Source organism: Bubalus kerabau, chromosome X (genome assembly GCF_029407905.1).
Source record: "Bubalus kerabau isolate K-KA32 ecotype Philippines breed swamp buffalo chromosome X, PCC_UOA_SB_1v2, whole genome shotgun sequence".
Lineage (NCBI taxonomy): Eukaryota > Metazoa > Chordata > Mammalia > Artiodactyla > Bovidae > Bubalus > Bubalus kerabau.
Window position 1 is genome coordinate 101,347,777 of NC_073647.1, and position 23,536 is coordinate 101,371,312.

Consider the following 23,536-nt stretch of genomic DNA (forward strand, 5'->3'; position numbering starts at 1 on the left):
TCCGATTCTTAGTGACCCCATGGACTGCAGCCCACCAGGCTCCTCCATCCATGGGATTTTCCAGGCAAGAGTACTGGAGTGGAGTGCCATTGCCTTCTCCAAACTTTTGCAGCTAGGCATCTACTTATGGTCAGAATGAGTACTCAAAGATCTAACTGAGTTTGAAACAATAAAGCTTCAAAATTTTATATATTTTTTAAAATATATAGCTTTGGGGGAAACTAAACTATTTCTAAGGCAGCACACAGGGCTCACTCAGCAATCCTGCATAGGGACATTCTGTGAGTGGTTTATCAACTCCAGGCCACAGCTATTAAGAATTCTGCCCTCCCCTCAAGCTCCCATAGCTCCAGCCACAATGAGGGTAAGGGCAACCCAAGGTCAAAGGAAACCCACCTGTGAACCCACAGGCTTCCGCCAAGAGGAACGTGCTCCACGACATCAAAAAGAAGAGTGCAGTCTCCAGCAGGGGAAAGCAGTGCAGCTTGGTGAACTTGGTCACGTCAGCTCCTGTCAAGGAACTGTCTCCAGCAACAAACATCACAGTCACTGAGAATCATTCTCTGTTAGCCCAGGACCCCTCCCCAAAGGGCTACTCTTTCCCTTCAACTCTTCCTTTGGGGCCCCAAAGCTGCTGCATGGTTTTGAATATAAAGCAAATGAAGCGTCTCCAGTAGAATGGAGGTTTCTGAGCACTGGGAGTCAGGGGATAGGGAGGATACTATTCAACAGGCACACAGTTTCTGTTGCAGATGATGAGAAATGTTCTGGAAATGGTGGCAATGGTCACACAACACCAGTAGATGCACCTAATGCCACTGAATTATATATTTAAAATGGTTAAAGTGGCAAACTTTATGTTAGGCATATTTTACCACAATTAAAAAATAATAATAACGTAATATACCAAAAACCAATGAATTGTACACTTCAAATGGGTGAACTATACAGCATGTGGATTTCCTCTCAATAAAGCTGTTTTTTTTTAATCAAGCTTTCCAAGGGAACTAGAAATGGGCTCTCTGTGCTCCTGGCAATGCCCATATTTCTGAGATGCACAGTTGAGGCCTGAGGTGTGACTGGCAGGTGGGTTCTGGCAGTGCTGGGAGTCCCTCAGGCAGGCCTCGGAAGATGAGGCAGGGAGACTCTGACCTCTGTGGACTACTAAGGCCTGAGTCCATCACAGGTGCCTAATGCATGCATGAGGGAGAGAGGGAGGGAGAAATGCACAACTCCAGGGGAACTACAAAGTGCTGTCACTTTTGGGGATTGGCAATTCCCTTCCTTACACTGCCATCCCCAGCGCAGCTTAGAAGCATGTCATGAGTGGTTTCACTGAGCAATATAAGTCCTCAGAGCATCAGAGAGCCTTGAGGAAGAAAGCAATCTACATCTGTACAGTCCAATATGATAGCCACTAGCCCCATGTAACTACCCAACACTTAAATATGGCTAGTCTGAATTGAGATATCCTGTAAGAGCAAAATACACACCATATTTCAAAGACTTGGTACAAAACTTGAAGGGATAAAATCTCATTACTAACTTGTATAAATTCCATTAATAATCTGTGTATTTACTGTAGGCTGAAAAGATGAGGCTCACATTTGTGGCTCCCGTTACATCTGTATTGGTCCCTGGTGATCTATATGCTATTGGAAGAAGATTTGATGAAGAACTCAGTGTACCTGTGGAAGGCTTGCCTGCTCATTCCTACACTTTGCTTTTATGCTGGTTGGTTGACTGGCTTGTTGGTTTTTAACTCAATATCATGCAGTCCTCGGCTTAAGGAAGGTCACCTTGCTAAAATTCCCACAGACAGCCCCTGGCTAGTGGAGGCCATGTTAGCCCCATATGGCCTGGAACAGCGGATGACAGCAGCCAGTCTGGAGCTAAAGTACTTCACAGCCTGCTTCCTTCCAGCCTCCTGACAGGTGGTCTCCAATTCCCAGCCTCCTGGCTCTTCCACTGTTTCTGTGCCGCCTCCCACACCTCCCAAATGACACTTCCTCCAAACTCCTGTCTCCAACCGGTTTATAGGAAGAAGAGAAACACAAAGGTGAGGACAGAGCTAAGCCCAGAGCTACACTCTCAAACATTTTCTCTGACTCTTAACTAGGCCATGGGCTGTCAAGTTTCACCAAAGGGTGACATTTCAGGGGCCCCCAGCCCCCAGTGGAACAACCAATTTAAGATTCATTTCTGAAAGGAGGAAATGAGAACTCTCTTTTCACAAGTGCAAGGTCACATAATCATACTCAGGTGGGTGCAGAAACCACAGAAAGGATATTAGAGCAGTCACGACACCAGTCACAGCTCCCATGGTAAAAGAGCCACTAAATATACCTAGAAAAATGCCAACTGATTTAAAAAAGGCAGCAGCATCAAAGGCGTGAGTGTTCAGCCCCGCTGGCTGATAGGCAACAATAGACCTGGAGTTTAAAGAGAGAGAGAATTAGAAAGTACTGGGCTGGTTTTATACCATGGTACTTACAAGTATTGACAAACATAGATATCTACATTCTGCGGAGCACTCCCCATGCTGTATTCATTTAATTTAACCTGCAGGAGCCATATTATGAAGGTATCAGCATTCTGATCACTGCCCACTGGACAGAGCAACATAACTTTATCAACTAAGTCTATAAACCTCATTTAGAAAAGCACCCAATTCAAAATTTAACACTTTTAAGGTGGGCCTCTGATTTTAGCCCAGAGCATTCAGGAAGCCAGAGTCTCTTTTTCCCAGGCAGAAATATTGTTACTTACGAGGACAGTACAATGGCAACAGCATCATTTAGGACACTTTCTCCAAACAGAAGTGCGTAAAGGTCCACGTCTGCATGCAATTCATTAAATATCGCCAGTACGGTCACTAAAAGATGGACCAAAAGCATATAAATTGGTTGCAGTTTCTGAATGAGGAGTGATGTGATGCTTGATTCTAACAACACTGCACTTTCCAATGTAATCCCATCACACTCTGAAAATACTTCTACTACAGAACTTTAAAAATCATCACAATTAATGCGACTTGGCTCTACTGATAGGTTGAAATCTCATTTAAGGCAGAAACCCTATTTTATTTTTAATTTTATTGAAGTATGGTTGATTTACTATGTTGTGTTAACTTCTGCTGTACAGCAAAGTGATTCAGCTATACACATATATTCTTTTTCATATTCTTTTCCATTATGGTTTATCACAGGATATTGAATATAGTTCCCTGTACTATACAGCAGGACCTTGCTGTTTATTTATTCTATATATAATGGTTTACATCTGTTAATCCCAAATTTCCAACCCATCGCTTCCCTACCCTCCTCCATCTTGGCAACCACAAGTCTGTTTTCTATGTCTCTATGTGAGTCTGTTTCTGTTTCACAGATAGGTTCACTTCTGTTGTATTTTAGATTCGACATATAAATTATATCATATGCTATTTGTCTTCCATTGTCTTATTTCACTTAGTATGATAATTTCTAGGTCCATCCACATTGCTGCAATGGAACCCTATTTTATTGATCATTGTGCTCCCAGATTCCAGCATAGGGTCAGGGCACAGAGAAGGCTTTACTAAAGATATGTAAAATAATGCAAGTCCTCATTTATGACAGACTATACATAATTACACTTCTCACGGGTTTCACATTTCACAGGTATTTAAAAATCAACTTTTTTCCAGACCAGCAGCTCTCACACTTTTGATCTCAGGACTCCTTTACATCCTTAAAAAATTCTGAGGCTGGCAAAGAATTTTAGTTTTGTGGGTTATAGCTTTCAATATTTACTGTATTGAGTAAAACAAAAAATTTAATTTATTAATTTAAATTACTAGTAAACCCATTCTATATTAACATTTTTTACTGAAAAATAATAATTTTTTCCATAAAATAGTGTAAAGACAACTACTGTTTTACATTTTCTCAGGTCTTTTTAATATCTGAAGTAATGGAACATGGTTTCACATCTGTTTCTAAATTTGATCAACAGGGAGTCAGTGTCACAGTCATGTAAGCCCTGGAAAACTCCACTCAACAGTACACTTCTAAGAAAGAATGTAAGCAAAAAAGACAAATGATATACTACTATTACTCTTAAATCAGTTTTGACCTTATGGAACCCCGAAAGGGTTTTGGAGTTTCTGGACTTTGGTTCTACTGATAGTTGAGGCCATATAACTCTTTGTCGTGGGGGCCACCTGGTGTGTCATAAGATAGTTTAGCAGTATCCTTGGCCTCTACCCACAAGATACCAGTAACACCACACACTCTGCCCTGCCAAGCTTTGACAACCAAAAATGTCTCCATACATTGCTGAACATGTGCTGTGGTGGGGCAGCATCATTCCCAGTTAAGAACCACCACTCTAATCTGTACACACAGGTGGGGTTCACTCACAACACTCACATTCAACTACCTTTTGTTTTGTTAGTTTCTGCCATAAGAAACTGAGAAACTAAACTCACTTCTTTAGTTTCCCTTGTGGTAAGTGCCACCTCTTGCTGCCTGGAAGAGGGTGAAGCCCAGATACAGTGTGGTCATCTTGCCTCCATGGGGCAGTTCAGTCACTCAGTCATGTCTGACTCTGCGACCCCATGGACTGCAGCACACCAGACCTCCCTGTCCACCGCCAACTCCCAGAGTTCACTCAAACTCATGTCCATTGAGTCGGTGATGCCATCCAACCATCTCATCCTTTGTTGTCACCTTCTCCTCCCACCTTCAATATTTCCCAGCATCAGGGTCTTTTCCAATGAGTCAGTTCTTTGCATCAGATCAGATCAGATCAGTCACTCAGTCATGTCCAACTCTTTGCGACCCCATGAATCGCAGCACGCCAGGCCTCCCTGTCCATCACCAACTCCCGGAGTTCACTCAGACTCACGTTCATCGTGTCAGTGATGCCATCCAGCCATCTCATCCTCTGTCATCCCCTTCTCCTCCTGCCCCCAATCCCTCCCAGCATCAGAGTCTTTTCCAATGAGTCAACTCTTCACATGAGGTGGCCAAAGTACTGGAGTTTCAGCTTTAGCATCATTCCTTCCAAAGAAATCCCAGGGCTGATCTCCTTCAGAATGGACTGGTTGGATCTCCTTGCAGTCCAAGGGACTCTCAAGAGTCTTAGCCAACACCACAGTTCAAAAGCATCAATTCTTCACTGCTCAGCTTGCTTTATAGTCCAACTCTCACATCCATACATGACTACCGGAAAAACCACAGCTTTGACTAGACGGACTTTTGTTGGCAAAGTAATGTCTCTGCTTTTTAATATGCTGTCTAGGTTGGTCATAACTTTTCTTCCAAGGAGCAAGCATCTTTTAATTTCATGGCTGCAGTCACCATCTGTGGGAGCAGTGGCTGCACAGCGTGGGGGCAGCAGTGAGGAGATACCCCACATCTAAGGGCAGCGAAGCCCCAGGAAGATGGTAGGCGCAGGAGCAGCAGCTGCGTAGTGCCTGCATGGCCCTGGAGCGTCCCTGAGGAGATACCCCACGTCCAAAAGCAAAGGAGAAGCCCCAGAACGATGGTAGGAGGGGTGAAATCACCTTTAGAATTAAACCCCACACCTGCCAGAAACACTTAGAGGGCTCAAACAAACCTTGTGTGCACCAGGACCCAGAGACCCCACAGAGACTGAGACAAAACTGTGTTTGAGTGTCTCCTGTGGAGGTGCAGGTCAGCAGTGGACTGCTGTGGGGGCAGGGGCTCTGGGTGCAGCAGACGTGGGTATGGCATAAGCCCTCTTAGAGGAGGTCACCATTAACCACACCATAGAGCCACCAGAACTTACACAGGACTGGGAAACAAATTCTTGGTGGGCAAAAACAGAACCTTGTATGCACCAGAACCCAGGAGAAAGGAGCAGTGACCACACAAGAGACTGACCCAGACTTGCCCTTATGTCTCCAGGACTCTCTGGCAGAGGCCTGGGTCAGTGGTGGCTTGCTGCAGGGCTGGGGGCACTGAGTGTAGCAGTACATGCATGGGACCTTGTGAAGGAGGTTGCCGTTATCTTCATTACCTCCACCACAGTTTAGCCCAGGTAAATAATAGGGAGGGAACACAGCCCCACCCATAAACAGAAAATTGGATTAAAGATTTACTGAACATGGCCCCTTCCATCAGAACAAGACCCAATTTCCCCCTCAGTCTGTCTCTCCCATCAGCAAGCTTCCATAAGCCTCTTATCCTTCTCCATCAGAGGGCAGACAGACTGAAAACCACAATCACAGGAAACTAACCAACCTGATCACATGGACCACAGCCTTGTCTAACTCAATGAAACTATGAGCCATGCCATGTAGGGCCACTCAAGACGGACAGGTCATGGTGGAGAGTTCTGACAAAATGTGGTCCACTGGAGAAGGGAATGGCAAAGCACTTCAGTATTCCTGCCTTGAGAACCCCATGAACTGTATGAAAAGGCAAAAAGATAAGACAATGAAAGATTAATTCCCCAGGTCAGCAGGGGCCCAATATGCTACTGGAGATTAGTGGAGAAATAACTCCAGAAAGAATGAAGAGACAGAGCCAAAGCAAAAACAATACCCAGTTGCAAATGTGACTGGTGATGGAAGTAGACTGATGCTGTAAAGAGCAATATTGCATAGGAACCTGGAATGTTAGGTCCATGAATCAAGGCAAATTGGAAGTGGTCAAATAGGAGATGGCAAGAGTGAACATCAACATTCTAGGAATCAGCAAACTAAAATGGACTGGAATGGGTGAATTTAACTCAGATGCATTATATCTACGACTGTGGACACGAATCCCTTTAGAAGAAATGGAGTAGCCATCATAGTCAACAAAACAGTCTGAAATGCAGTACTTGAATGCAATCTCAAAAACAACAGAATGATCTCTGTTCATTTCCAAGGCAAACCATTCAATATCACAGTAATCCAAGACTATGCCCTGACCAGTAATGCTGAAGAAGCTGAAGTTGAAAGGTTCTATGAAGACCTATAAGACCTTCTAGAACTAACACTCAAAAAAGATGTCCTTTTCATTATAGGGGACTGGAATGCAAAAGTAGGAACTCAAGAAATAACTGGAGTAACAGGCAAATTTGGCCTTGGAATACAGAATGAAGCAGGGCAAAGGCTAAAAGAGTTTTGCCAAGAGAACGCACTGGTCATAGCAAACACCTCTTCCAACACAAGAGAAGACTCTACGCATGGACATCACTAGACAGTCAATACCAAAATCAGATTGATTATATTTTTTGCAGCCAAAAATGGAGAAGTTCATACAGTCAGCAAAAACAAGACCAGGAGCTGACTGTGGCAGAGACCATGAACTCCTCATTGCCAAATTCAGACTTAAATCGAATAAAGTAGGGAAAACCACCAGACCATTCAGGTATGACCCTAAATCAAATCAAATACAGTGTAAGTGACAAATAGATTCAAGGGATTAGATCTGATAGACAGAGTGCCTGAAGAACCATGGACAGAGGTTCAAAACATTGTACAGGAGGCAGGGATCAAGACCATTCCCAAGGAAAAGAAATGTAAAAAGGAAAATGGTTGTTTGAGGAGGCAGACAGCTGTGAATAAAGGAGAAGCAAAGGCAAAGGAGAAAAGGAAAGATATACCCATTTGAATGCAGAGTTCCAAAGAAGAGCAAAGAGAGATAAGAAGGACTTCTTAAATGAACAATGCAAACAAGTAGAGGAAAAGAATAGAATGGGAAAGACTAGAGATCTCTTCAAGAAAATTAGAGATACCAAGGGAACATTTCATGCAAAGATAGGCTTGATAAAGGAAAGAAATGGTATGGACCTAACAGAAGCAGATGATATTAAGAAGAGGTGGCAAGAATACACAGAAGAACTACAAAAAAGATCTTCATAACCCAGATAATCATGATGGTGTGATCACCAACCTAGAGTCAGACATCCTGGAATGCGAAGTCAAGAGGGCCTTTGGAAGCATCACTACGAACAAAGCTAGTGAAGGTGATGGAATTCCAGTTGAGCTATTTGAAATCCTAAAAGATAATGCTGTGAAAGTGCTGTACTCAATATGCCAGCAAATTTGGAAAACTCAGCAGTGGCCACAGGACTAGAAAAGGTCAGTTTTCATTCCAATTCCAAAGAAAGACAATGCCAAAGAATACGTTAACTACCACACAATTGCACTCATCTCACACGCTAGCAAAGTGATGGTCAAAATTCTCCAAGCCAGGCTTCAACAGTACGTGAACCATGAACTTCCAGATGTTCAAGCTGGTTGTAGAAAAGGCAGAGGAACCAGAGATCAAATTGCCAACATCTGCTGGATCATCGAAAAAGCAAGAAAGTGCCAGAAAAACATCTATTTCTGCTTTATTGACTATGCCAAAGCCTTTGACTATGTGGATCACAATAAACTGTGGAAAATTCTTCAAGAGATGGGAATACCAGACCACCTGACCTGCCTCTTGAGAAACCTATATGCAGATCAGGAAGCAACAATTAGAACTGGACATGGAACAACAGACTGGTTGCAAATAGGAAAAGGAGTACATCAAAGCTGTATATTGTCACCCTGCTCATTTAACTTATATGCATAGTACATCATGAGAAACGCTGGGCTGGAAGAAGCACAAGCTGGAATCAAGATTGCCGGGAGAAATATCAATAACCTCAGATATGCAGATGATACCACCCTTATGGCAGAAAGTGAAGAAGAACTAAAGAGCTTCTTGATCAAAGAGGAGAGTGAAAGGTTGGCTTAAAACTCAACATTCAGAAACTAAGATCATGGCATCTGGTCCCATCACTTCATGGGAAATAGATGGGGAAACAGGGGAAACAGTGGCTGACTTTATTTTGGGGGCCTGCAAAATCACTGAAGATGGTCTTGGCAGCCATGAAATTAAAAGATGCTTACTCCTTAGAAGAAAAATTATGACCAACCTAGACAGGATAGTAAAAAGCAGAGACATTACTTTGCTGACAAAGGTCTGTCTAGTTAAGGCTATGGTTTTTCCAGTAGTCATGTATGGATGTGAGAGTTGGACTATAAAGAAAGCTGAGTGCCAAAGAATTGATGCTTTTAAACTGTGGTATTGGCTAAGACTCTTAAGAGTCCCTTGGACTTCAAGGAGATCCAACCAGTCCATCCTCAAGGAAGTCAGTCCTGAATATTCATTGGAAGGACTGATGCTGAAGCTGGAACTCCAATACTTTGGCCCTCTGATGCGAAGAACTGACTCATTGGAAAAGACCCTGATGCTGGGAAAGATTGAAGGCAGGAGGGGAAGGGGACGACAGAGGATGAGATGGTTGGATGGCATTACCAACTCAATGGACATGAGTTTGAGTAAACTCCGGGAATCAGTGATGGACAGCGAGGTCTGGCATGCTGCAGTCCATGGGATCACAAAGAGTCAGACACAACTGAGCGACTGAACTGAACTGACATGTCTTTTACTCTATGGCTTCCCCCTTTAATTCCTTTCTGTTAGCTCTCTTTTCATAATTCCATATTGTTTAGTTTTCTCTTTTCTTAACTGTCCAATCCTGATGTATACAGTTCTAACTTCTATCGTTTTGTTAACTTCCTTTTGCTTCTGTTGGCATATTAATAAAGTTTCATCTTCTTTGTGAGCCTCTTTTTCTGGTATGACTTCATTATCTGTAACTTTATTATTCAGAGGGGTTATCCCCACTTTTTCTTCTGTTTACATTAAATTCAACCTCAATCCGTTTCTGCTGCTCACAGTAAGTGAGGTGGGTAGAAGCCCAGAAGAGCTTTCCTAGTTTCATGGCTCTATGGCTCCCTCTTCTGGTTTTACACTGAAATATTAAAAAATACGGCCTCTGGGTGCAGCCACCTCCTCAATACAGCCACCTCCTCAATCTGAGATCTACTTCCTCTGGTCTCCTTCACCATTAAAATCTGAGCTTTCTTTCTCCTTTAATGCACTGTCAATCAAGGTCAGTGGTCCGAGCAGGTCATTTTTAGGGAGTACCTCTGTTGTTGTAGAGAGATCTTCCACAAGGGATTTCCTGAGAGCCCTCAGGACCCAGGTCCCTCCAGCAGTCTCACAGCTCCTCCAGTCTCCTTGCCCTCACCCACAAATGGGAGCCTGAAAAGCCTCCTCCCAATATCAACTATTGTTACCTGACAGAACCATAAAATTCTTGACTCCCAGTGGGGACCCATTCTTTTGAGTGTGAATACTTGTGGGATATTTCTGGGTGCCCTGACAATCAAAACAACCAGCAGTCCCATCTTCCCTTTGCTTCCTCCAGCATAGCTGCTGTTCTTATCCCAAAGTCTCACTGCTGAGGGTAGTTTGACCCCACCAGTTGATATCAGGGGATTCATCAAGATACTCTGTCAGCTAGTTCAGTCTGTTTTCTCTTTTGCTGTCCTGCTTGCTCTATTTTTGATAGAGATTAAGGGAGATTCCCAATCTACCCCTCATTGTGTCTTTATTCACAAAAAGTTTAATTCATTTATTCGAGAGTAAACAAAAATAATTTGGATTTGAAAAATGTCAACTATATCACAAGGCAGATCCAGATAATCATAAATCTAGGCAATAAAATCACTACTGTAAGCATTCAGATGTGAACCAGACATCAACATGGGGCATCACCAGCAGGCCTACTTTCTAAAAGACAGACATGTCATCTCTTCATAATACATCTTCAGTATATAAGGTCAATCTCTTTCTTCCACCCCTAAAAACAGTTAAGCAAGTTACACAACCAGCAAAATCTTCAGGGATTAGGCTAAAAAAAAGTTCTTGTCTTGTGGATTATATATTACATGAACAATATGTGTGTCTCCTTACATAAGACCTGTGATGGTTAATTTTATTTGTGAACTTGACTGGGCCAAGGGGTACCCAGATATTTGATTAAACACTATTGTAGATGTGTCTGAGGTTTTGGATGAGATTAACATTTGAATCAGTAGACTGAGTAAAGCAGATGGCCCTACTCACTGAGGGTGGGACTCATCGAATTGGTTGAAGATTTCACTGCAGATCTTGGGACCTCTACAGTTTCCATAATCACATGAGCCAAGGCCTTATAATCAATTAATATCTTGTTCCCTCTCCTCCTCCCAACTATGTAAACACACACACATATCTATTTATTCTGTTTCTTTGAAAAACCCTAATACAAAATTGTTACTCTCGTTTATTATTATATGACATAAAAACTGTCTTGTTTTGAACTCAATGTTAAAGAAAAATTATCAAAACAACAACAATAATTAAGGTTTTACCAGGAAGCAGGCACTATGATAAACATTTTACAATTTTGTGGATAGTATTATCATATCCCCCAATTTAGAGATGAGAAAACAGGCCCTGTGTGATGGGCTGTTTTCCTGCTGCAGTATCAAACTTCCCAAAATCTCAGTGGTCGGACCTGACTGAAGTTTTATTGATTACTCATACAGTATGTCTACTGGGGGTTGGCACCAGAGGCCTCTGTTCACAACAGTCAGTCACTCACTCACTCAGGAACTGAAGACTGGTGTAGGTCAATCTCAGTGAGCAGAGCATAGGGCTGGCAGTCCAGGAAACCTGGGTTCCAGGACTTTATCGGCAAGGGTCCTGGCAAGAACTAGATGAGCAATTTGAGGAGTGTTTAAAAAGGGATTATTTATAGACGTGTAGAGAGAGTACAGGGCTTCCCTGGTGGCTCAGATGGTAAAGAATCTGGCTTCAATGCAGGAGACCCGTGTTCGATCCCTGGGTTGGGAAGATCCCCTGGAGAAGGAAATAGCAACCCACTCCAGTATTCTTGTTTGGAAAATTCCATGGATGGAGGAGCCTGGCGGGCTACAATCCATGGGGTCGTAAAGAGTCGGACACGACTGAATGACTAAGCACAAGCACATAGAGAGTATGGGAAAGGGGGAGTGCAGTTACCTGCAGCTGAAAACAGGGAGCTTTTATGCCATCCCTGAGCCTGAAGGAGTGACTGTCAGTACCAGGAGCTGTGTGGAGAGGGTCACTCAACAGGAGCTGTGACCTCTGATCAAGAGACAGAGGCAGCCCACAGGGACCCTGCATGTCTACCCCTGTTTCAGTCTCTTACTGGTGCTGCCCCATGGACAAATCCAATGGGAAAGGAGAAGGCATAGGAACCTTTGAAATCTTCTGTACAAGTCAGCCTCCCAGTGCCAAGAAGAGAGTGGAGAAGGATGGTGTGTAAACCTGGAGGGGCAACTAGAAGCCATCCAACAATGCACAGCAAAGTCCAAAACTTAATAAAGTGAAGGCTTGAGCTACATAATTTTCAAAAGCCCTTTTGACTTTTAAACACTATTTTCCTAAAATACTACTGTGAAAGTGAAAGTCACTCAGACGTGTCTGACTCTTTGCGACTCCATGGACTATACAGTCCTTGGAATTCTCCAGGCCAGAATACTGGAGTGGGTAGCCTTTCCCTTCTCCAGGGCATCTTCCCAACCAAGGGATCGAACCCTGGTCTCCTGCATTGCAGGCAGATCCTTTACCAGCTGAGCCACAAGGGAAGTCCAAAATACTACTATACCAATAGTAAAAATATAATGTACAGTTAGCTTATTTATCTATGATGATAAATACTAGCTTTATAATTAATTTTAATAATTAACACTTTGCACTAGTCTAAACTTGGCTGTTCTGATTTTCAATCTCTCATTCTCCCTGCCCATCACCTTAGAAAGCAAGGCAGGAAGTCTCCCACGGCCCTCCTGGGCAACCCTGTGTCCGACCAAGATGAGGACTACAGGTGTGGACAATCAGGTGATGGCGGTGGGCAGGGGGGTGGGGAGATAGGCAGGGGATGACAGACTAGGCAGGTGACTTCTAAAGACAGGGAGTAAACAAGCTGCTCCCCTCACAGCTCAACCCTTGGAATCAGAGAGAACAGGGTCACAACAGCTGTTTCCAACTGGACATGGACTGAGAAATCACAATTCACTGACTGAAGACTGCTGTTACAGGTATCTTAAAAATGTGGGGAAAATAAAAGAATAACAGAAAAAGAAAGAGAAAATATCAAGAACCTGACTTTGTTCATTCAACTAACTTTTCCTGAACACTCCATTTGTATACAAAAGAGCACTGAGCACTTGTAAACCCTCGGCACAAAGCAGCAAGTAATGTTATGTAAGAAACAGACCTGACTCTAGAGCTGTAAGAGCTACTAACTGAAGCAGTAAAGGAATAATAACTGTAAAGGAAGAATAACTAGGCAAGTGGCAGATTTGAATTCAGTTTCAAAGACTAAGCAAAAGACTGACCAGCCTGGGTGATGCAACTAGAAAATTACTTTCTGACAGCACTGATCACAGGTTTTGAAACCTATGAATGGGTCTGGTTTTCTTGAGGGGTGCAAAGGTGCCAGGATTACAATGAGAGGAATCACCACATAATGGTTCATAGGAACGGTGCTCATTTCCTCTGGTAGCTGTTTACAGCTATGTACTATGGGTTGGAAACATAAGTTTTTTTTTCCTGAATTGTGGATCCAATTTTAGTCCAGTGCACAAAGATGGCATGTGGCATTCATGGCACACAAGTACAGAATGTAGAGGGCTTCTGGTTACAGAGCAGCCTACATCACCCCACACATACACTGTTCCCATCAACGGGAAGACCAAAGACTGGAGCCAAGTACAGTGAAGTCACAAACAAGGACTTTTATTTTTCATATCCCTCAATATCATGACATAACCCCAAATCAGAATTTTTGTTGGATACACCATGCACAAGAAGTCAATCTAGTCTTATGTTTCCCTCTAACTCTACACTGAAGTTTTTATTTCTTTTATGGCCCAAATTCTCAAACAACAGACTTTTAGGAAGCTGGTAAAACACTTTCAATTTACAAAAACATTCTATATTTCAGAAAGATTTCCATTAAAAAGAAGTTAAAGTTAATGTTCTGATGTTTAGTAAGTTTCAAATTTTAATTTTCTAGAACTTCCATTTATATAAAACCCTTACAGTGCCAATCTTCATGGGCCAAATAAAAATGGTGTGTCATGGTAATGCCTTCCAGTATTTTCTACCACAGTATGGACACATTAAAGTGAAGTAAATAATTACAAAGATAATATGGAAAAATAAACCTTTCTATCCAATTAAATGCAGCAACACTAATAGTTCAGAAGACAGTATCAATAATCTTTATGTTACGCTAACTTGCTTTTGCTTATCAGTGGTACCAGTAAGATATTAGTAATAAACTTTAGATGAGTATAGTTAGTAATATATTTTCAGAAACAATAAACATCTTTCTTAGACTTTAAAGAATTGTTTTTCAATAGACACACATCCGGAAATGTCACAGATATTGTAGTATTAGAATAATAAAGCTACATTTCAGAGTACTTGTGTTAAATGGTAACCTATTATTAAACATACACACAGGGAAAACACAGAAATCTCTGCCTGAGTCTGAAAATGTTTATTAGTTCAGATCAGTTGCTCAGTTGTGTCCGACTCTTTGTGACCCTATAGACTGCAGCACGGCAGGCTTCCCTGTCCTTCACCAACTCCCAGAGTTTGCTCAAACTCATGTCCATTGAGTCGGTGATGCCATCCAACCATCTCATCCTCTGTCATCCCCTTCTTTTCCTGCCTTCAATCTTTCCCAGCATCAGGGTCTTTCTATAGAGACCAATATAATCAGCAGATGCTATGCTCAATGCTTTACATGCATTATCTCATTTAATCTTCACACCAGCCCTTCATAATAGGAAATAGGTACCATTACTCCTAATTAATAAATGAGAAAACTGACACTCAGGAGATAAAGTGTGCCCAGGACACCCGGTCAATAGCTGGCAGGGCTAGAACTCAAACCACCACTTGCAACTCCACACCCCACATTCTTGTCACAAACAAGGGTGCTTCAACCAGCCAAGTCTTCAGTATCAGTTTACTTAGAGTGTTTGTAAGAAAATAGGGGGTGAAAGAGGTCAATGCTTTTTGGATCATTGAGATTTTTCAGAGCCACACAACTGTCTAGAGCTGTGCTATCCCATGTGGTAGCCACTAGCCACTTGGAGCTATGTGGGATGGGGAGGGAGGTGGGAGAGTGTTCCAAAAGGGAGGGGATATATGTATACCTATGGCTGATTTGTGTTGAGGTTTGACAGAAAACAGCAAAATTCTGTAAAGCAATTATCCTTCAATAAAAATAAATTAATTTTTTAAAAATCAGTTCTTTGGTTGCGCTACCTCACATGTCAAGTGTTCAATAGCCACACATAGCCACTGGCTACTCTAAAGCACTAGGAAGATTATGGAACATTTCTATCATTGCAGATAGGTCTGCTGGCTACCACTGATCTAGAAGACCCCCAAGAGGCACAGGGAAGTTGTTTGGGGGGGAATTTTAGTATCTTAGAGGTCATCACTGCCCAGAATGTTAGAGGCATCATAGACACTGAAAAGACCTTTCCATCTGTACTATGAGAACAAGATTAGCTCTTTCTCCATAAATTCTTTCCCTACAATGGTGTGCTCAGTAGTTAACATTAGAGGAAAGAATAGCTGTAACTATTTTATGTGAACTAATTCAATTACGGGTTCCAACTTGAAGAGGAGAGCCTGTTTGTTTGTTCTGAGCTGCAGGGGAGGAAGGGTATATATTAATTCCACTTTTAAGAACTGGTTCAAATAACACTTGAAAAATACAAGGTAACAAATTTATGAATAGGAACCACATCACAGTGTATAGGAACATTACACAAAAGGACTTCACAAATTAAATTACATTCACTACAGTACTAGTGTACATTTCTACTAAGCAAAGATATTATTTAAACCAAATGATATGCTCCTAAAAAGAAGACAAAAGCATAACACTGAGAAAAAAAGACAGTCTAAGTGTAAAACTTATGACCAAATTAGACATTCTAAAATGAAAGACAAAAAGGAGGAAACACAGGTGGAAACAACTCAAGCGCTTGTTGGCAGATGAATGGATAAGAAAAAATACTGTATTTTCATACAATGGAATATTATTCAGATTTAAAAGGAAGGAAATTCTGACACATGTTTCAACATAGATGAACCCCGAGGACATCATGCTAAGGAAATAAGCCAGACACAAAGAAACAAATACTGATGATTCCACTTATCTGAGGTATCTACAGTAGTCAAACTCATAGAGACAGACAGTTGAATGGTGGTTGCCCAGGTCTGGGAGGTGGAGTGGGGAGAGAATGAAGAGATGTTGTTTAATGGGTACAGAGGTTCAGTTTTGCAAGACGAAAAAATTCTGGAGATTGGTTGCACAACAATATGAATATACTCAATACTGCTGAACTATACACCTAAAGATGATTAAGGTGGTAAATTTTATGTTATTTTTACAGTAATAATAATAATTTTTTTAAAAGGGAAAGGCAAGCCCTTCTTAGAAAAGCCATCTAAGTCCATTAGACCACTTGACTTACTGGTCTCTTCCTCTACTTTTATGAAAGGTAATGATTGCTCTGAGCTTAAATAATGGAACATTATGACAATAAGGCCAAATATGCAAATACCTGGGTCAGTAGCAGAGATAATTGCTCCGAAAAAGAGGCAATCTGTGTAGTAAAATTTATCCGAGAGCTGCCCCACAATCTTCATGAGCTTCACCACACCATACATGAGATTTCTATAACAAGAAAAGGTAAACTGTGTCAGAAGAAAAAGAAAAGAAAACCCACCTACTCGAATAAGCTGGCAAATACACAAGCAGAAGAGTACTAGAATATTGCACTTCCAAAGAGGTTTGTGGAAACATCAGGCAGCTGTTGTGGTTGGACACTAACCAGAAACATGTGCAAATAAGACTTTGGCACCAAGTAATGGTCTGCAGCTACTGTCCTCTTCCTGAAGTATATTAAGCATTCCATTTTTTTAAACTGTACTTACAACTATAAGGTACAATCATCAACTAGCAACAGTTAGGGCATTTTAAGCAACTGGGTAGTAGGGAAGAAAGGAAGAGAAAGAACCCTGCAAAATGGGTAATGAATTGCTACAAAACTCCCAGGATTCTAAGACAATGCATTTAAAGTCATGGAAATGAATAGACTGGATCAAGCTAGACAGAAAAAAAATGGGATGGCCACAAGGATCCAATGGTCAACCTTCTCTGCCAATAATTATTACAAAACATGGAAAAGAGGCAAAACTCTTTAAAATCTTCCATTAAAATATCAGTGTGCCCACTGACATATCTGGCTTCTCACTCTTTGCATGGGTTAGACAGGCAGCCCACCTTACACACTGTGCAGAATGTGATACAGCCCAAGAAGGACCACCAAGTTAATATTTTACCTTGAGCAGAGCACATTTCCTACAGGACAGCTCACAAATTAGGGGGAGGGAGGAGTGTTAAAAGGCCTAGTACTTGTTATTAAAGGGGTGTGTGTGTGCATGTGTGTGTGTGTGTGTGTGTGTGTTGGCAGCAGCTGTAGGGATTAGGGAAATACAAACAACCACAGAATAAAGAGAAATTAAGAAAACAATCCCACTTATAATGGCATAAAAAAGAATACAAAACTTAGGAATAGATTTAACCAAAAATAAATAGGCACAGTATAGACTCATTGTACCCTATAGTCAGTCAATCTCCAGTAAAAAGATTCTTGATAGTCAACACCATATCATTGTTCATCTTTGTACTGTGGGTGTCTAGAACAGTAGACTGATTATCTAGGAGCTCAAGAACTATTTGCAGAGTTGAATCCTTTTGAGAATAAATAGTTATAATTTAAAGTTTTGCCTACTGTGTGCTGGACATTGTTCCAGACACTTAAACAGTTATATTTCAATTCACAGGAACTCTATGATACCCTGGAGGAAGAAATGGCAACCCATTCCAGTATTCTTGCCTGGGTAATCCCATGGACAGAGATGCCTGGCGGGCTACAGTCTGTGGAGTCGTAAAGAGTTGGACACAACTGAGCAACTGAACTCTATGATATAGATTTGATTTGCTCTTTGTTGCTTATCCGGGCTTCCTGGTGGCTCAGAGGTTAAAGCGTCTGCCTGCGTTTGCCTGCAATGCAGGAGACCTGGGTTCAATTCCTGGGTCAGGAAGATTCCCTGGAGAAGGAAATGGGACCCCACTCCAGTATGCTTGCCTGGAGAATCCCATGGACAGAGGAGCCAGGTGGGCTGCAGTCCACGGGGTCGCAAAGAGTCGGACACGACTGAGCGACTTCACTTTCACTTTCACGTTGCTTAACCAAGGCTTCTTTCATCTACCTTTTAAGTATTTCTTAAAACTAGACCTTCCTCTACATTTCCTTCTATCATAAGCTTCAGTTCAGTTCAGTTCAGTCGCTCAGTCGTGTCCGACTCTTTGCGACCCCATGAATCGCAGCACGCCAGGCCTCCCTGTCCATCACCAACTCCCGGAGTTCACTCAGACTCACGTCCATCGAGTCAGTGATGCCATCCAGCCATCTCATCCTCTGGCGTCCCCTTCTCCTCCTGCCCCCAATCCCTCCCAGCATCAGAGTCTTTTCCAATGAGTCAACTCTTCACATGAGGTGGCCAAAGAACTGGAGTTTCAGCTTCAGCATCATTCCTTCCAAAGAAATCCCAGGGCTGATCTCCTTCAGAATGGACTGGTTGGATCTCCTTGCAGTCCAAGGAACTCTCAAGAGTCTTCTCCAACACCACAGTTCAAAAGCATCAATTCTTCAGTGCTCGGCTTTCTTCACACTCCAACTCTCACATCCATACATGACCACTGGAAAAACCAGAGCCTTAGACCTGAGCAATAGACTTCTCTCTGGCAGCGTTTTCCCCATCATCACCAATGCCAATATCCTGTCACTCTCTTACTGGACAAAGTCCAAGCCCCTCCTTTTTTGGTGGCATAAAAGGTTACTGCTTTTATCTCCAGCTTTCCAGATAATTTTTTAAAATTAACTAAAGTCCACAGTTCATTCAGGTTTCCTTAGCTTTTACCTAATATCCTTTTTCTGTTCCAAGATTCCATCCAGGATACCACATTACATTTAGTCATCATATCTCTTTTGTCTCCTCTTGGTTTTGTCTCCTCTTGACAGTTTCTCAGACTCTGCTTGTTTTTGATGACCTTGGTAGTTGGAAGGAGTACTAGTCAGGTATTTTGTAGAATCTGAGACCTGTCTGATTTTTTTTCTCATGATTAGACTAAGGTACTTCGATTTTAGGAGGAAGACACAGTGGTAAATGCCATTCATATCACAAATATCAGAGGTACAGAGTATCGACATGATTTACCAATTTGGGCGTTAATTCTGATCACCTGGCTGAGGTAGCATTTGTCAGGTTTCTCCACTGTAAAGCTACTCCTTCTTACTTTGCATGTGGTACTCTTTGTAAGGAAGTCACTATGCCCACAGTCAAAGGGGGGAAGGGCCAAGCTTCATCTCCTTGAGGAGGTCTGGATCTGCACCAATTATTTGTAATTCTTCTAACATATCACTTCTCCCCCATTTATTTATTCATCCAATCATTTATTTATATCAGTATGTGTGTGTCAGTAGCTCAGTCGTGTCCAACTCCTTGCAACCTCATGGACTGTAGCCCACCAGGTTCCTCTGTTCATGGAATTCTCCAGGCAAGAACAATGGAGTGAGTAGCCATTCCCTTCTCCAGGGGATCGTTCCGACCCAGAGATCGAACCTGGGTCTCCCACACTACAGGCAGATTCTTTACCATCTGAGCCACCAGGAAGCCCTTTATATAAATATAGACACAAAGATACTTGTTTTATACTTTGAATGGTAATGCAAAACAATGTAATTTATTTTGTTGTTCTTTAGTCATTAGGGTGTGGTTTCAGATTGGCTCTGTGTCCCTTTGACATGCTTTGGTATCTTTTTGTTTGCTTGTTTCTGAGCACTTCCTTACTCTCTGGCACTACAAGATGCTCCATTGTCATCCTGCATATTTGCCATCCCAGCTTAGAATCAGCCATTTCTGCAAAGGGCCTTGGCTCTTCACATTGAAGAATGACATTAGAAACCAAGATCCCGGGATTAGGTTTTATTTCATTTCATGTTAATTAATCTTAATTTCAATTTAAATAGTCACATGTGGCTAGTGCTTCCTTGATGGCTCAAGCAGTAAAGAATCTGCCTGCAATGCAGGAGACACGGGAGACATGAGTTTGATCCCTGGATAGGGACGATCCCCTGGAGGAGGAAATGGCAACTCACTCCAGTATTATTGCTTGGGAAATCCCATGGACATAGGAGCCTGGTGGGCTACAGTCCCCAGACTCACACAGAGTCAGACACAACTGAGCATGCACATGCACACAATGTGGCTAGAAGCTACCACACTGGCTGATGTAACTCTAAATCTTAATTATAATCATCACCCTTATGGCAGAAAGTGAAGAGAAACTAAAAGCCTCTTGATGAAAGTGAAAGAGGAGAGTGAAAAAGTTGGCTTAAAGCTCAACATTCAGAAAATGAAGATCATGGCATCTGGTCCCATCACTTCATGGGAAATAGATGGGGAAACAGTGGAAACAGTGTCAGACTTTATTCTTTTGGGCTCCAAAATCACCGCAGATGGTGACTGCAGCCATGAAATTAAAAGACACTTACTCCTTGGAAGGGAAGTCATGACCAACCTAGATAGCATATTCAAAAGCAGAGACATTACTTTGCCAACAAAGGTCCATCTAGTCAAGGCTATGGTTTTTCCTGTGGTCATGTATGGATGTGAGAGTTGGACTGTGAAGAAGGCTGAGCGCCGAAGAATTGATGCTTTTGAACTGTGGTGCTGGAGAAGACTCTTGAGAGTCCCTTGGACTGCAAGGAGATCCAACCAGTCCATTCTAAAGGAGATCAGTCCTGGGTGTTCATTAGAAGGACTGATGCTGAGGCTGAAACTCCAATATTTTGACCACCTCATGTGAAGAGTTGACTCATTGGAAAAGACTCTGATGCTGGGAGGAATTGGGGGCAGGAGGAGAAGGGGACGACAGAGGATGAGATGGCTGGATGGCATCACCGGCTTGATGGACATGAATTTGAGTAAACTCTGGGAGTTGGTGATGGACAGGGAGGCCTGGCGTGCTGCGATTCATGGGGTCGCAAAGAGTCGGACACAACTGAGTGAACTGAACTGAATTGAAACATCAAAATATTGGACTCTGGTAGTTGCCAGGGATTTGGGGGCAGGGGAAATGGGAGGTGTTGCTCAAAGGGTACAAACTTCCATTGATAAGATTAGTAAGTTTGGGGATCTAATGTACAACATAAGATCACAGTTAATGATACTGCATCATATACTTAATTAAATGTTGCTAACATGTTCTCACCACAAAAAAGAAATAGCTAACCATGTGACCAGATGAAGGTGGTAGCTAAGACTACAGTGGTAATCATTTTGCAATTTTCAAATGTGTAAAATTAACACATTGTATACCTTACACTTACACAATGTTATGTGCCAATTATAGCTCAATAAAGCTGGGGAAAAATATTCGACTCTGTGGACCCATGTGGATCTCATCTCTTTGGAAGTGTGGTAATTTGGTTATATGACAAAGCGTTTACTTACCCAATAATGAAGCAGGAAACAGCAGTCCCCAAGAAGGCATAGGCCAGAATAGACCCAAGATTTCTGAAAAAGTGTCTCTGAATAAAACAAAAAAGCAGGAACCATACTGTGAATTTTGACAGTGAACATTAGAAACACTAGAAGTCTCTAAAAAGTGAAACTTTACTTACTGCTTTCATCAAATCAAGTAACAACTGAAGTTACTCCTGAAAAATGCGATTAGCCTTAGAACGTCATGATTTTAAGATGTTCTTTGTCCTACCAATCACTGAGCAAACAAGCAAGGCTTTAGTAAATTTCAGAAAAAACTACTCTGCCTGATTGTATTAAATCACAGTGTGTGTGTGTGTGTGTGTGTGTGTGTGTGTGTGTGAATAGACTGAACATTTTCACAGATTTAACTCGATGATATTAAATCACAGTGTGTGTGAGTAGACTGAACATTTTCACAGATTTAACCCAAACTATTTTATTCTAGTGATTCAACTAGTCACTTCCAGTTCTGGTGGTACTTAGAACATTACAGATACAAGTTTGAAACTAATAAGCTATGAAAGTACAAATGAGTTTTTAGCTTAACTCAGCATCAAAGAGTCTCCTGATATTCATGTGAATTAATCTCTGAAGCCTGGGAAAGAGCGACAATAGAGATAGATGTGGAGAAACAAGAAACAGGTAGTTTCATCTAAAATGGGCAAATTTATAAGGGTGTACACACATGCACATGCACAGATTTACTTCTCATAAATCATCAGGTCTGTGGATACTATGATGGGGAAAAACCCCATTCGTGGGACCCTGAGCCACAATCCTTATTTTTCAAGGCATAAAGCTGTTCTCATTGGACAATCAACTATGTAACAAAAATGGGACAAGCAATATCTCCTAAACACTTTCATCAAACAGGAATCAGGAATATTTCATCTAAAAATTTTTAAAAGCAGGAGAGCCCCAGCATGTGAGCTGTGCGCCACCAGGGAAAGAGAAGGCCAAGAAGGCCAAGAAGAACTTGGCCTGGATCAAGCAGCCATCACGAAGTCTGACAAGACAAAGAGCTATGGGCATTCACTGGCCTGCTTTTCAGACAGAGGATCTAAGACCTTGGCTTCAGCCTTCCCCAGTGCCTGCCCCTCTCTGAGGCTGTAAAGAAGGCATCAAGGAATCCCTAGTGCCCATACACCATCTTCTCAGAAGAGAATCCTTCAAAGGCTTCCCACACTAAGTCACCAAATGAAGGCACTGCCTGCACATATTATAGACATATTATGTTTGCCTCCTGTATCAGTCACTGTCCTCAGTCTTTATCTTTTTAATGCTAATGCATTTATATGCCACTGTTTTAGAAAACAGTTTGATTTAAAAAAAAAAATTCAAAAACTGTGAGCCCTTAAAAGTTCCATCAAGTGCTTAAACCAAAGAGGGAATACATCAAGGACAAGACATGAGACCAATGAAACCCATGCAGAGTACCCAAGAGCAAAATTTTAATCCTAGATATGCTTTCCCTTGCCACTTGGCTTTCTTCTGGTAATCATTCCCATGGTTGGTTTGAATATGTTAAGTACATCTGTATTCACGTTATTAGCCAAAGCAGAAAATTAGAAATGTAAATCCACTACCGAAAATGCATTCATGATATATTCTAACATCACCACACACTGTACACACAAATTACCTATCCCCAATCATATCAGTTGATGTGAACTGGAATTTTAATGCACTTTGAAAAGGTGTAACATGCCACTTATTGGTATATTATTACACTTAGTACTTAACTACATACTTCATACTTTACAAAGTACTTTCACATACATTAGCTCATCCAATTCTCACAACAATCCCATCATGAAAGTGTTCCTTAGACCATTTTATGAGAGACATCTAAGGCTCAAAAGTGGGATGTGAGTTGCCTAAAGTCACATGTCCACCACACTGAAGCACCAGAACTGGAAACCAGGTCTGCTGATCCCAGGGCATTGTACCACATCCTTTTAGGGAAGAAGAACAGGAGG

The 23,536-nt window shown here is 41.9% G+C and overlaps 1 protein-coding gene across 2 annotated transcripts in view; it reads right to left on the reverse strand.

Moving 5' to 3' along the window:
* The window catches only part of SLC9A7 (solute carrier family 9 member A7), a 174,776-nt gene that overhangs the window by 52,110 nt on the left and 99,130 nt on the right, over window positions 1–23,536 (reverse strand). For both annotated transcript variants that reach the window (XM_055564964.1, XM_055564962.1), the window contains exons 4-8: window positions 21,525–21,601; window positions 16,505–16,617; window positions 2,770–2,875; window positions 2,291–2,432; window positions 397–502 (exon numbers count right to left, since the gene is read on the reverse strand). In XM_055564964.1, coding sequence (XP_055420939.1) covers window positions 397–502; window positions 2,291–2,432; window positions 2,770–2,875; window positions 16,505–16,617; window positions 21,525–21,601 — 544 coding nt within the window. The remainder of the gene's footprint in view (window positions 1–396; window positions 503–2,290; window positions 2,433–2,769; window positions 2,876–16,504; window positions 16,618–21,524; window positions 21,602–23,536) is intronic.